The sequence below is a fragment of the Argentina silus genome (assembly GCF_951799395.1).
Source record: "Argentina silus genome assembly, chromosome: 8".
Taxonomy (NCBI): Eukaryota; Metazoa; Chordata; class Actinopteri; order Argentiniformes; family Argentinidae; genus Argentina; species Argentina silus.
This window is the reverse complement of record NC_139662.1, coordinates 20074506-20089572: the sequence shown is the minus strand read 5'-3', so window position 1 is coordinate 20089572 and position 15067 is coordinate 20074506. Positions and strand designations below refer to the sequence as shown.

At 44.5% G+C, this 15067-nt stretch overlaps 1 protein-coding gene across 1 annotated transcript in view; it reads right to left on the bottom strand.

The window, feature by feature from the left end:
• Nucleotides 1-12052: 12052 nt before the first annotated feature.
• Nucleotides 12053-15067, bottom strand: part of LOC310808746 (cadherin-4-like) — a gene marked incomplete at both ends in the record, with an annotated part of 253217 nt that continues 250202 nt past the window's right edge. Inside the window, 3 exons of the mRNA XM_083675811.1 lie at nucleotides 12053-12259; nucleotides 13487-13651; nucleotides 13986-14125. Of these exons, the coding sequence (XP_083531937.1) occupies nucleotides 12053-12259; nucleotides 13487-13651; nucleotides 13986-14125 (512 nt within the window). The remainder of the gene's footprint in view (nucleotides 12260-13486; nucleotides 13652-13985; nucleotides 14126-15067) is intronic.

Below are 15067 nucleotides of genomic sequence, written 5' to 3'. Positions count from 1 at the left end.
TCTGATCTCTGGAGGCTGGGGGAAGTAGAAATCGCAACGTAGTCGCCAACGGAATACGTTCTGGGGGATCGTTTCTGCAGACCAAGGAAGTGCTCTCTGAGGGATCGTATTATCTGGCTATACCAGCGTTTGACCACCTGTTGTGTTGTAAGATACGTCAAAACTTAGGATGCGTTGCGTAAGAGTTATGTGAATTATGACTTCCGTGGCAGTTAGGCAGTATTAGGTATTAACTTTGAGTGGTTAAGGTTAAGCATTAACTTAGAGTGGTTAAGGTTAGGCATTAACTTTGAGTGGTTAAGGTTAAGCATTACCTTAGAGTGGTTAAGGTTAGATTTGAACCAGCAACGTTGAAGTCGGGCGCTTCATGCAGAAAACAGTTTTTTTGTGTTCAAGTAAATGGTGGGGAGAATCTAAATGTACGGTATGAATTTCTTTGTTTACAATTGCAGTGCATGATTTATGCAAATATTTGCGGTTGGTGATGAATATGTGCCCACTGAATGGGAGACAGACAAAGGCGTTACTGATGCAATGTATGGATCAGTGCCCATGCACACCTGGGCTGCACAATGAGAAACACACACACACACACACACACACGCGCACACACACACACACACGCTCATGTCACACTCACACACACACACACACGCACAAACGCACACGCACACACACACACACACACACTTGTCATCAGCTGCATCACGGTTGGCCAAGCAACAGGCGACAGAGAGTTTATAGAATGTTCCATTTGCGTTTCAAGACTCATTGCGCTATCTTCATTCCATTCCATCTCATACATAACAATGACCCCACCCCTGGCAGACAAAATGATGACTTCAGGACTGTGGTTAGTCAAGTAGGACGTCTGTGCATCAGCGGTGAGACTGATAGGGAGAAATAATCAAGAAATTCAAGCACTATATGTACGGAGACTGCCGGTTCCACTGTGTTGACGGTGAGTGAGTGAGTGATGGATAGCAACTCTCTGAATAGCTGTGGAGGGTAATGCTATTAGGATGCTACAATGGAATCCCAATCTCATTTAGGACTGTGGAATGGGCCCAGTGCCCCACCCGTGTGTCTCTATCGCTCACCATCCTTAATGTGGTCAGCCTGGCCTATCTACCCCGGGGCCTCATCTTGACCACCTGGGGGGAAGCATCATCCAATCACACCGCCAGAGCTTTAGAGCCCCAGATACTTCTTAAAATTACCCTCATGGTAACCATTACCCCAACGTCATCCGTCATCAAAATGTTCAGTAAACTCTCGTTTCAGCAGCGCCCACGTAGATTGAATATCTCCTCCTGTGTGATAAAAAGGGGGAGATTTAAAGTAGTCTGATAGTTTGAGGTCCCTTTGACCGTTTGAACCCCCCCCCCCCTCAGAGTCTTACCCAGAGTGCATCACACTCTTACAGGATCAAATGAGGGGTTCACAATGGGGCCAGCAGGCAATTTGCATACCGCCCACCACGGTTAGGAATGATTCAATGCATATGTGTACGACAATCAGGGCGATATAGCTCGGCCATTTGTTTGTTCTCATTACACACAATGACACGTCTCCCTCTGAGCAAAGGCATTACTGAGAGAGGACAGAGCACATAGAGAGAGAGAGAGAGAGAGGACAGAGCAGATAGAGAGAGAGAGAGAGGACAGAGCAGATAGAGATAGAAAGAGAGAGAGAGAGAGAGAGAGAGAGAGAGGACAGAGCACAGACGTTCCACTGTCTTTGTCTAACCAGTTCCTCCGGAGCCAGAGACACTCCACTGAAACAGCCGTCAGATACATACCAGACAGAAAAAAAAACAGTTATCCCATCAGACTTGCAACCTTACCTTCGGTCCCCTCCTCCTCCTCCTCACCTCGTCCCCTCCCTTCCCCCCAGTCCTCATGCCATCAGAAGGGAAACAAAGTTTATGTAGCCGTGGTCGTGCGCTAAGGTGTTTTAAGATCTTTTAAACATGCATGTTTGTGTGTTTGCTGACCTTGTGACAAACAGTGTGTGCTCGCAGACGATCACTCTGCATGCTCCCAATGTTAACGTCTGCACACAAATGAGGTTTTATGTGAGAGGAACTGTAAGTGCCGAAGCACATGATTTAGTTAATTTGTACGTTCCATCTTTAGACGGCCTTGTAGCCTAATCGACCTGTTATGTCTGCTGGTAAACAACTTCTGTTTCTCCCCTGAAACAAGTGAATAGACTCATTCTCAGCCTTTCCAATTACCGTGGTTCAGTCACAAAGATATTTTGGAGATAATCGGTTCTCTTTCACTCAACTTGGGACAACGCACTCTCGTGTATATTTTGCAGAAGACCCCTATTCAATGTCTGAAGGAGATGAGACCCCTCACCTCATTGTCCCTCTTGACCTCGTGAAGAGGGGTTCGCTGGATATTTAGATATTTTCCATTATTGGGACAGGTGATAGGCGGGGTTATCACTTGCGAGAGTCACCGGCCTCTGACATGCGTGATTGAATAGGGATCTTCAGCGGTGGGGACACAAGAGTGTGCGTCACATAGTGACACTCCCTCATCTCCTTCAGAGAACCTGGGTTACGTCTGTATACCTTTAGTTTTCTCAGTCACGCATTGATCCAGAAAAGGTACTTGAGATACTTTTAATTATGTTAAAATGAGTCTGATACAGTAATTGCATCCGTCTACCCTATTTGACAAACTTGTTATGTCTTTTTCATGGTCATATTATTAATATCATTAAAGCTCAAGTGGGTGGGAGAGAGACAATAACAACCATTCTCCTCACAGTTTGCCGCTCACGGACGCCATGTCTCCCATGGCAACACTCACAGAGCCCGCCGGTGTGCGTGTGCTCCTCCTCCAGCCTTCCACCCAACACTTTCCACATCCATCTATTGATCTGGGCCTAATAACGGAGCCATTGTGAACAAAATAGCACAAACAGCTAAGAATCTCATGTGAAATTGAACTTGTTTGTGCAGCATGTTAGAGGACATGACACAGATGTTGTTATCGAAATATTATATATAAATTATGGGCACAACTCTTTCTTCAGCGGCCCTGTGTTTTGGATTTGTTTGACAATTGATTGGAACATTGATGACCTTGCAAGTCAGCTTTATCAGCAGGGGGAAAACATTACATCATTGGATCAATATAATCACAGGTTAGCCACCTGTATGAATCCATAGTGGGCCACAATGCAGCTTGATGCTGTCCACATAACCATAGGCTACTTGCCTGTGTTAATCTATCATGACTCATCCAGTCAACCATGCCGTTTTACTGCTGGGCAGAACTCCTTTTACCTGACCCCCCTCTGCCACCCTCTCTCTCTAACAAACCTCACCCCTATCTCTCAGCCCTCCTCCAGCTCCAGGCCAGTATGTCTGTGTGTCACAGAGCAGATGAGATGATTTGAATAGATCAGGCCTCCTGCAGACTCTCGCCGTGGGTGTGCTATTGATGGAGGCCATTGTGTGTGTGTGTGTGTGTGTGTGTGTGTGTGTGTGTGTGTGTGTGTACTTGTGAATATGTGTGCGTGTGTGTCTTTGTGAATGTGAGTGCGTGTGTGTGTGTGTGTGTGTGCATGCCCTTGTGAATGTGAATGTGTGTGTGTGTGTGTGTGTGTGTGTGTGTGTGTGCATGCCCTTGTGAATGTGAATGTGAATGTGTGTGTGTGTGTGCGTGTGTGTGTGTGTGTGTGTGTGTTTGTGTGTCAGCCAACTCTGGCAGACGGTGGGAGATATTCCGTCTGCTTGTGCATTGACGTCCTGTGACAGGCCAATCGATGAGGAGGAGATGCATCCTGCTGCTGGTTCATTGACCCAGCATCCTACATGAGTACAACTGGAGGTCACTCTCGGACCCGCCCGTCTCACTCCTCATCTGGGCTGGGCTTCAGCTTGTTCTATCTAAAATGGATCCTGTTTTCTTGGTGCTGATTTGAATCCTGCTTTTACCAACCTTGAATCGTACAAGTTGTTTGAACATTTATTTTTCCTATATTTCCTTTATGCCTGTATTTCTTGGTGCTGATTTGAATCCTGCTTGTACCAACCTTGAATCGTACAAGTTGTTTTAAAATGTTTTGAAAATGTATTTTTCTGTTTTTCCCTGTGCTCCATAATTAAAAAGTTAGATGTCTCAAGAGAGAGTGAGTACTGAGAGACACAGAGACTATTGGCTGTTTGTTCATACGGTATGCTAGTTATCTTTTATTCATACAGGTCATCCCATTGAGATTTGGGTCTGTTTTAATAACGACCAGTGACAACTCACATGGATGCTCCTCCACACTATTTTGCAACATTCTCAAAGAAAAGTTCCCTTCATAAATAATCTCCAGTGTTTATCACACCATAACGATACTTCAAACTACTGTAGGATTTTATTTTATTATTATTATTATTTTTATTTTTTTTACATTCAGCATTAATGAGGAGAGGAGAGTTTTATGCTTGCTTGCAGCTTGCTCCACAGAGCCTGCCAATGATTGCGTTTGAGTGGCGAGGTCGTCATGGTAACACCATCCTAAGTGGCAGCGTATAAATCGAGTGTTCAGCAGCGCATTAGGAAAATTTGATCTGCGCCCGCCTTGTAATATCATACAAAGTTTATTCCTATTTGCATGTGATCAGCCAAAGCTGGTGGAGACATCATTACCACACCTTGTTAGGGCCCTTTATTAGTCCTCAAGACAACCGAACCGTCTTAATTGTGTTGATCATTTGTGGCTCGGTCTATTCATGGCTGCTACTTAACTGAGGTGGAGAGTGAACCTCAATCATCCAGGTCCTGAATCATTGCAAATATTAGCAATCCGAAGCCTCACTGTCCTCGAAGTCTCACTGTCCTCGAAGTCTCACTGTTCTCGAAGTCTCACTGTCCTCCAAGTCTCACTGTTCTCCAAGTCTCACTGTCCTCGAAGTCTCACTGTTCTCGAAGTCTCACTGTTCTCCAAGTCTCACTGTCCTCCAAGTCTCACTGTCCTCCAAGTCTCACTGTCCTCCAAGTCTCACTGTTCTCGAAGTCTCACTGTCCTCTCTCCGATATAGTGAAGCTTTAAAGTAAGTCATGTGACAGTGGAAATGACGCTTTGCTAATAGGTTGCCAGAGCACCTCATGGATGAATAAAAAGGCAACAGTTGTTCTTCTGTGGTAGACATCCACAGCCTCTCTAGATAGCAGTGTGTGTGTGTGTGTGTGTGTGTGTGTGTGTGTGTGTGTGTGTCAGACCTTTTCGTGAAAACATGAGGATTGATAGCATTTTGATCAAGGTCGTTGGAAATCCATGCTGCACACCCTCCCCCTGACAAGCGCCCCCCAGTCTGGGCCTACACGCTGATGGGTTCTTGTAATCCAGTTATCATGCAGTTTGCACGCTCTCTCTATCAAGGTGAGTGTTACTCTATACCAGGCTGGGGGCCTCCTGTCAAATTGCATCCTGCTTTTCCAGGGCCATAATCAAATGCAGTTACCAAATCACATATAACTACCCTTGGGTTCAATCTGGGCTCCCCTGCTGCTAAAGGCTAGAAGACACATTACACCAAGTTGATAGACTGTCTGCAACGTGTGACCTCACTGGAATAGTAAACAGGAGATATTTTATAACAACTTGTATTCTACCAATATGGGGAACAAAAAGTTTGAGCACTAGTTATGAGAATTGCTCTGCATGGCCTTGTTTTTGTTAGCTTAGTAGATCATAACTTGAGTCCCCAAAATGAGTTATTCTCTGACTTGAGCTGTTGGAAATGTAGAATATGATTCCAAATATCTTAATGAAAAATGCTCATCAAAAAATCCAATTAACTTGCGTGGTTTGGAAACTGCCCTTTGATCCATCTGCTGTGTTGTATATTTCATTACTAAATGTAATAGTAAAACAAGAGATAGAAAGCACAATATCTTATAGAGTTTAAAATAACAATTCAAACATTTCAGAATACCAACTGATGTAGTCTGAATGAATAAATGGAAATTTGAACTTAATTAACCTGCAGTTGAAAGGAATCTTTAAAACATCTTCTTTGGCTAACTGTAGCAACATATTTCTAATATGAAACACAAATGATATAACTAAAGGCATTTGACGTGATGTAGATACATTCAAAATGAAAGCTTTCTGATCTTTCTCACAATGTGTTTCATACAGTGTGCATTCCCTTGATAATGACCGAACTTGAGGCAGTTCAGTCAACAAAGCTGTGCTCTCATTGGCAGGAGAGTATACCTGCAGCCATGCAGCAAATGGCAAAAGTATTGGGTGCTTGACAAAAGTGACTCAGAACCGGTTCATAAAACACAGATTAGCCTAATCCCAGATTAAAATGCATCTTCAATTGAGGTTTTCTATTGAACATTTTGATTATCCACTTAATACGTGTGAGGGAAACTAACATATATAACAACATGTCATCGGCAAATTAATAGAAGTGAGAAAACATTGGCCATAGAATGACTCCATACAGTTTCCCTGTACCATCATATATGTAATATAATATATACAGTGCCTTCGGAAGGTATTCAGACCCCTTCGCTTTTTCCAAATTTTGTTGTGTTATAGACTCAATTTAAAATTGCTAAAATTAAAAGAATTTGCCATCAATCCATCAATAAAATTGAAATACAGAAACACCTCATGTACATAAGTATTCAGACCCTCTGCTATGACACTTTTAAAATGAGCTAAAATGCAAAAATGTCATCAACAAATCACTCAAAAAGTTGAATTGAGTCCATCTTAATGCAAGGATAATAGTTCGTGTAATTTTGGAAATAATATCTTTGTTTTAATAAGGTCTCTGATTTGCATAGGAATTAATTATGGGTATTAAGTCATGGGTATGTTTGTCACTGGCAGGGACTGGGGAGTTTGTCAGGATCAAGAGAAAATTATGAAATTTGCTCTGTTGGTAGTGACATCCTAATCTACACAGTGTGTAATTGATTCCTATGCAAATGTACATGAGGTATTTCTGTATTTCAATTTGAATACATTTACTGAAATTTCAAAAAACCTGTTTTCGCTTTGTCACTCTGGGGTATTGTGTGTGGATTGATGGCAAATTCTTTTAATTCAATAAATTTTAAATTGAGTCAATAACACAATGAAATGTGGGAAAAGTGAAGGGGTCTGAATACTTTCCGAAGGCACTGTATTTACCATTTAGCTGACGCTTTTATCCAAGGCCAGTGGCTCACATTGCAGTGAGTGCATAGATTCTTCAGTATATATTATATGCGTTGTTAGCAACATGCTCTACCAAGTGAGCCACGGAGGACCACGCCACACAATGTGAGGACAATGAGGAAACAGAAAGCAGTGTTTTTATAAGGAGAGGAGACTTTATTTATAACACAGGGTTACTGGCGGGGGGGGGGGGGGGGGGGGGTCGCCAGCTCAGCTTCTATATTACAAGGTCTGCAAGGCTGCGTATGTACTGTACTGTATTTGGAAACCAAGATCGCAGTGGCACTAGAAACACACGCTGAAAACAACACTCTTTTTCCCTTTTCTTTTTTTTTCAACGTTTTTCTCTTTTCATACAAAATGGTACAAACAACAATACAAAATATTTGTGCTGTTGACAGTTTACAAAAAAAGTCTTTTTAACTTGATAACTGTGCAATTATTCTTTTTTTGAAGCATTTTTTTATTTTATTTTTTTTTACATTTCTTTTTTATGTGAGTATGGTACACACCAGAATTCTTTCCGGAGCGCAACCTCTGTCATGCGGGTTGCTACACGTTTTAAAAGTCTCTGTATGGTAACTGTTATAGAATTCTTCTGTCTGTTATAAAAAGACACATGCAAAAAAGCTCCAATTGTACAGTTATATTTTGCCTAACTTGATCTGTTTAGCTTCAAGCAATTACTACATTATGTACACTCAAACGTGAGCAACATTGGGGCAACTCCAATTAGACACAGTTGTGTTTCTTTGTGGTCCTGGCGACAGTGTATTCCTACCACTGTTACATCACCCCTGGTAGAACCTCCTGCTGTTAGGTACTCTACACTCCATTGGTGGGTGAAAGCTGTCAGGAGGACCTGTAGTCCTGAATGAGGCTAAGCCTCCCAAACCTAACATCACTCAAGAGAGAGGTGGACCACTTCTCTCTGTAGACAGACCACCTGTGTGCAGGCCTCACGATAAGGGGGTCACTGTAAAGTGGGCCATACAGTGCACACCTACTTCATGGCAGGTCTGAAATACATACTACAGTACATGTACATACCTCAGTTCTCCCACCATCATTCACATGACTGTCTTTAAGGACGTCCTACAGTACACCTACGCCTCCTGCTAACGCTACCTTCAGTTCGCTGACTGAAGCATGAATGGTACAATCCGTGTATCCCCCTAGCACGCCTGTCTGTATCCCTGTCGTACTACGGCATTCATTCAACCTAGCCACTTTTGCATATTTACAACTTCCGTGTCCCATTCCTTTTCTCATGAATCCACCATTTTACTCAGGCTTCATTGGTCTCAATCATGACTTGTGGTCCTGGCATCGATATTCAAACATTCTCGAGTAGGACAGCCGTTACGTTATTCATGTGACAATGCAATGTACTGTAGGTCTTAGGACAGTTTAGTATAACCCGAAGTTCTAAACTCCCTTCTTCGGGCTGGGGGGGGGGGGGGGGGTGGGGGGGGGGTCTCCCTCCACTCTGTTTGGGGCGCCAGGCAGATGTATGTCTGAAAGACATGAGGGAGCATAAGGCATTCATAAACCATGTCTTTATGAATGCTTCATCGAGGTTGGAGCTCTCTGGTGGAGATACAGCAAAAACCTTGAAGCCTCAATGACCTCATAGGAAACGTTGGAAAACACACACACACACAGTAAGGCCTGGAGGCGTGAGGGTATATGTATGTATGTATGTATGTATGTATGTATGTATGTGTGTATGTATGTATGTATGTATGTATGTATGTATGTATGTATATTTAAATGTAATGTATGCAGAGACTGTGTACGTGTTGGTAGAAAGCGGGATGTCATGTGAAGCCAACCTTGAACAGCGACACATAAACAAATATGGCTGCAAGCCCAAAGTATCGCTGAGTCTTCAGTAAGTACACATGGCTTTAGTGGTGAGTCGAAGCTTGCGAGTATTCATCCAACAACATAGACAACCAAAACACAAGGTGAAAAATGAATAAGCAAAAGCAATATACAAAACAACAAAGTGTGTAAAAAAAAAAAAAAAAAAAAAAATGGTTTATATACAACATTTATTTTGTCAGAGATAATAACGAGGAATGAAAAGTGACAGCTGTGTGTGGTCAGCTAAGCTACGTACGTTGTCGTGAATAGGAGCAAAGACAATACTTTATTCCGGAGGACACCTCTTCATATGGATAGTTCTACATAGTTCCTCTGGATGACACTGCAGGGAAGTGAGAGGGGGGGAGGAACTGCTGGGTCACTGGCGGAGGTAGAAATCGGACGACGGGCTCATCGTAATGCATAAGACGCCCGCGTGTCTGATACCATTCCTCTTTCCATTCCATGCATTACGGTGAGCCCGTCCTCCGGTTTCTACCTGCGCCAGCCTCGGCTGGGTTGGGTGCAGCCTGAAGGGAGAGCTGCTGGGAGGACGTGGAGAGGGTGAGTCCTGCTCACATCTTATCTACCACTTTAGAGGTTGACTCGTCAGGGAGATTACCTCAAGGGCTTCATAATCCTCTTAATTAATAGAGGAAGTGAAGGATGGATTAAGTACATAACCCTGTCCAATCCCTATCAAATCCACCATTAGAGAGAGTGAGAGAGAGAGGAGATGCTTTTGACGTTCCCCACCAGCACAGATGATAGCGTGTTGAAGAAATTAAATTTCGCTCAAATGTAAATCTCAACTGAAATAACATCATGGTATCAGGTGACATTGAGCGTTCCGCATTCCAATTTTACAAGTGGACACTGTCAAGATGACGTGCACAACAAGAGTTGGACTGGCATTACATCTCTCACCCTAACCCTAACCCTAACCCTAACCCTAACCCTAACCCTAGCCCTAACCCTAACCCTAACCCTAACCCTAACCTGAAGTCCCTTGGTCGGTATTCCCATTTTATAAATTGTGTGTGAAAAGGAACCAACGCCTCAGTTGGGATGTGTGTATGTGTGTCTCAGTCGTCAATAAACTATCGTTTCTGGACTAGGGGCAGTGTACATCATAGGAATGAACCATGGGTAGTGTTTTCACAAAAGACAACAAAATGACCCCTCCTTAAATGACATAATCCCTGCTAAATAGTGTCATAGTTACAGAAACACTGCTTTGGTTAAGTGCAGTTTTTTTTTTTTTTTTTTTTTTTTTTTAAATCTCTTTCAGAAAAGTTGGTAACAAGCTGATTTGGCCAAACTTTTTCTTTAAAAACCCTTGCACTTACCCAACCTTCTAGATGAATGAAAACCTGTCTATAGAAAGACAGACTGTGAAAGCGCTAATCCCTGGCAGAATCTCAGCTCCCTAGTGTTGTTGCCACGGGGACCCGCATCAGAGATTGTATATCAAAAGTGTAGCATGACACAACAGTGAATCAGCAAAAACAAACAGAGAAAAAGAAAAGTTGAAGCTTGAAACTTTGGGTCTCACAATTTGTCATTTCTACCAGTAGGCCTAGTGCTAGAAGAAAATGGCACACCAACCTCTTGAAGTTTCCTAGTACTTCACAAAAATATCTATTTTACATACTTTTCCCACCTTTGTACAGTTTATAGGCAATAGTTTTCTTCAACACATTTACCAAACCACAGGATGCCATGTTGATTACCTTTGGGTGTTCTGTAGGGGGCTGGAAGTCATGCATCCCCCCTATTTCAATGATCAAGAAACAAGATCTAGGTAGCAAAGAGACCCTCTTGTGGATTATTTTCCCTCACATTATGGCCATGAAGTGATGTGTAATCTCAGTGCTCAGCTCCACCAGCCTTATAAGTGCAAAGCAACATGAACTCAAAAAACACAAAGTTGACCGTCTAAACTCAACCGCTATCAGAACCACAAATCAAAAGCACATACCGTTTCAAAAACATATGTACATTTTCCCTTCTGACACAGTCCAATAATGGAACTGTGTCCCTCCTATAGCCACACAACGGATGGCTGGGCATCAGGAGTTCACGTGTGCCAGATTGGAGAAAAAAATGAAAACTTTGTTCTTCACTTAAGGAGACGTTGTACAGAGCCTACCTCCCTCACCATTATGCCAATGTTACCTCATCCCCTACAGGCGAATCCCTTCCACAACCATAACTGGCAGCTCTAGTGTTTGAAGGGTCAAGAATCGAGGGAGAGGTTTAATAAGGGGATGGGGCCAAGCGATTAAGAAAATGGCAACCAATCCTGAGTTAGCGGGAGTCTGCTAAATATGCACCACTGAAGGCACTTCTTAAACAAACAGTGCTTCTATTCTAAGGAATTCAAGTTCAAGAGAGAATGAACCAGCGCCCTCCGTTCAGAGGAAGGAGTTTCGTTTCCGTATTCATTTCGTTTCTTACCCTCATGCAAAAGCTTGAACTATCTGCAAAGGGGGACTGAGGATGGACTGCAATCTGCCTCCCTATGTGAGGAAATAGCTTGCATCTAAGGACAGTGAGGACAACAAGCAAGTACATTTAAAAAAAACAAAAAAACAAAACAGCAACAACCAAAATTAGACAAAAGTAACCAACCCCAAAATCTACCAATTTTAAAACAAAGGAACAAAGACCAACAAAAAATGAAGAGCCTACAGTCAGATCTTCAGTTTCAGTCTCAGACAGTCTTGGAGCAGGGGAGGGTAGTGGTGCTCAAAGCTGCCACACAGCAGAGTCAACTGTGGAAAGTTGGTTGGTTGGCTGGTTGGTTGATTGATAGATTGTTCGGTGGGTCAGTTGGTTGGTTTGTGTCCTACTGTGTGTTTAGAGAGAGAGAGAGAGAGGGGGGAGAGACAGAGGAGACAGAGCATGGCAGGCCAGCTGAAGAGAGAGAGAGAGGTGGGGTGTGTGTGTGTTTGTGTGTGTGTGTGAGGGGGGGGGGGGGGGGTGTTTAATCCTCGTCCCCTCCTCCGTACATGTCGGCAAGCTTCTTGAAGCGGGGGCCCCAGTCGTTGAGGTAGTCGTAGTCCTGGTCCCCTGTGCTGGAGGAGTTGAGGGAGCTGACGGAGCCGGCTGTGGAGCCGCTGCCCTCGTAGTCGAACACCAGGAGGGAGTCGTAGGGCGGGGCTGTGGGGTCGTTGTCCGCCGCCCTCAGACCCTGGAGGGACACACAACAGAGAGAGGAGGGGGAAGAGTTAACACCCACAGGTCAACAGGGTTAGGTTAGGGTTAGGGTGCCTAACCCACAGGTCAACAGGGTTAGGTTAGGGTTAGGGTTAGGGTGCCTAACCCACAAGCCAATAGGGTTAGGTTAGGGTTAGGGTTAGGGTTCCTAACCCACAGGCCAACAGGGTTAGGTTAGGGTGCCTAACCCACAAGCCAATAGGGTTGGGTTAGGTTAGGGTTAGGGTTCCTAACCCACAGGCCAACAGGGTTAGGTTAGGGTTAGGGTTAGGGTTCCTAACCCACAGGCCAACAGAGTTAGGTTAGGGTTAGGGTTAGGGTTCCTAACCCACAAGCCAATAGGGTTAGGTTAGGGTTAGGGTTAGGGTTAGGGTTACGGTCAATGGGTTAGGCGAACAGTATAACACAGTCAGGCAACACAGAGGACATATCTGCAGGGAGAGTTTCATCATCCGTTAGTTTACACTAAGGAGGAAGACCGGGAAGGAAAGGATAGTACGCTTGTTTGTCAGAATGTTTGTTGTAGCACCATTTCAGCGGTCGGCAGTCATGTTTGGTTGGTTGGTGGTGCATACACCATGATTCTGATCAGGGATAAGTACGATTTTATAGTTGAACGGTCCCCAAAAAGGTCGATCTTCTATTGGAATGTTTTGCCAGAACTCTGCTGTGTTCTCTCGGGTTCTGAGTGACTGAGTGATGTCATGGACAGGGTTCTACAGCTCCTAAGAGGATACAGTGGGCAACAGAGTCACCGTGTGTTTGGATGTTAGTGTTTTTGCCAGACTGCTGGAGCGAGATCAGGTGTGTGTTTGTGTATGTGTGTGTGTGTGTGTGTGTGTGCGCAGTGTGTGTGTGTGTGTGTGTGTGTGTGTGTGTGTTTGTGAAGCCAAGATAGATCAAAGCTGAACAGCTGCCAACACCTCTCAAGTGTGAACGTGCTGTCATGAGCCTGTCAATCATGCCTTTCTTGCATGAGTGTGTAAAGATAGGGGTTAGCTGCACGTGTATGAATGTATCCAAGATAACAGCTGTCGGGTAAAAAATAACCCAACATCCTCACTGTTGCCAGAAACTCAACTCATTGAAGCTTGTGACTGTTATTCAGAAATTCATGCAACACATAGATAGAGGCAGCCCCCCCAGCTCATGAATGACTGTTACTAAGGGCGTGTGCTGTTACCCCTGGTGTCCCCCCTACCTCGTTGATGAAGTCCCCTATGTCTCCAGGGTGGGGGATGACTGGTCGGATGGGGTACTGGGACTCAGGGATGATGGGGCGTTCGTCCACCCGCCGTACCCCCGGGGGCTTGGCGATGATGTGTTCCAGGGAGTCAGGCTGCTGCAGCTGGCTCAGGTCATAGTCCTGCATGGAGAGAGAGGGAGAAAGAGAGGGAGAGAGAGGGAGAGAGAGGGAGAGAGTGGAAGCAGTGAAGCTCACAGTTTATGCAAACCTCTCTCTTTGTGTGTGTGTGTGTGTGTGTGTGTGTGTGTGTGTGTGAGTGAGAGAGACAGACAGACAGAAGGGGAGATAGTGTGTGTGTGTGTGTGTGTGTGTGTGTGAGAGAGACAGACAGAAGGGGAGATAGTGTGTGTGTGTGTGTGTGTGTGTGTGTGTGTGTGTGTGTGTGTGTGTGTGTGTGTGTGTGTGTGTGTGTGAGTGTGTGTGTGTGTGTGTGTGTGTGTGTGTGGGCTTATACCTGGTCCTCCTCTCCTCCTCCCTCCTCGTCGTATTTGAGGATGTTGTCTCTGACGTCGTCCTCCGGGTCGATCAGCAACTGCTTGGTCTGTCTCTCCTTCTCTCTGCGTTTCATCCACACCACAAACAGCAGCACCATACCTGAAACACACCGCCACACAATACACCACATACCAGCATGAGACACACATAAATATTAAATACATATACCTCATAACAAAGCATAAAGCAAAACATATCTCTGTCCAAAATACCTTTTAAAGGTAGATGCTAGTGCTGTACACTGGTGGTCTATGCGACTTGTTACCGTCACACGACGTAAAGCACTTTGAATCCTGGTGAAAAGTTAATGTGATCCTTTAAATGAACCTCCACCACTCCTTCTCAACCAGACAGACACAGTCTCTATGGTAACCCACTCTGGGCAGAAACAGAAAAACATGAAGTCCCATGGGTCACACATATCTGAGAGGGCATTCTGATGGCCAGGGCGTTAATCTATAATACAACCTATACGGTGTGTTATTGAGTAAAGCCTGCTGTAAATGTTAGATGAATATGTCCCAAACTGCAGGGTGTGTGAGCGAAATGGAAATAATAAGCCTCTTCAGCATCTGGTGAGGCAGTTGAATATTCCATGTTATATTCCATAGAGATCTGATCTATGGCACCTTGGATGGTAGGAGAGATAGCTTTAAGGGGAGAAGAACAGTACAAGCAAGATATCTCTGTTCCCACTCCCTGAGAGCAGGGGGAACATGATTGGGTGTTAATAATGAATTGATAGCTCAGAGCCAATCAGATCGTAGCGTCAGATCAGCTCAGGAGGCAAGAAACAGTAGAACAGTGCCTGCCTGGGAGGAGACACCTGGACTCCTTCAGTGGTATGCTTTGTTTGTGTGTGTGTGTGTGTGTGTGTGTGTGTGTGTGCGTCAATGGAGGTAGAAAACAGACCCCAGGCCCAGGGAACGAAATGAGGGAAGGTATCAACATTACAATGAGCCCGTTCTCCAACCTCTACCTCCACCAGCCTCCCCTGGTGTGTGTGCGTGTGTGTGCGTGTGTGCGCGTGTGCGTGCGTGC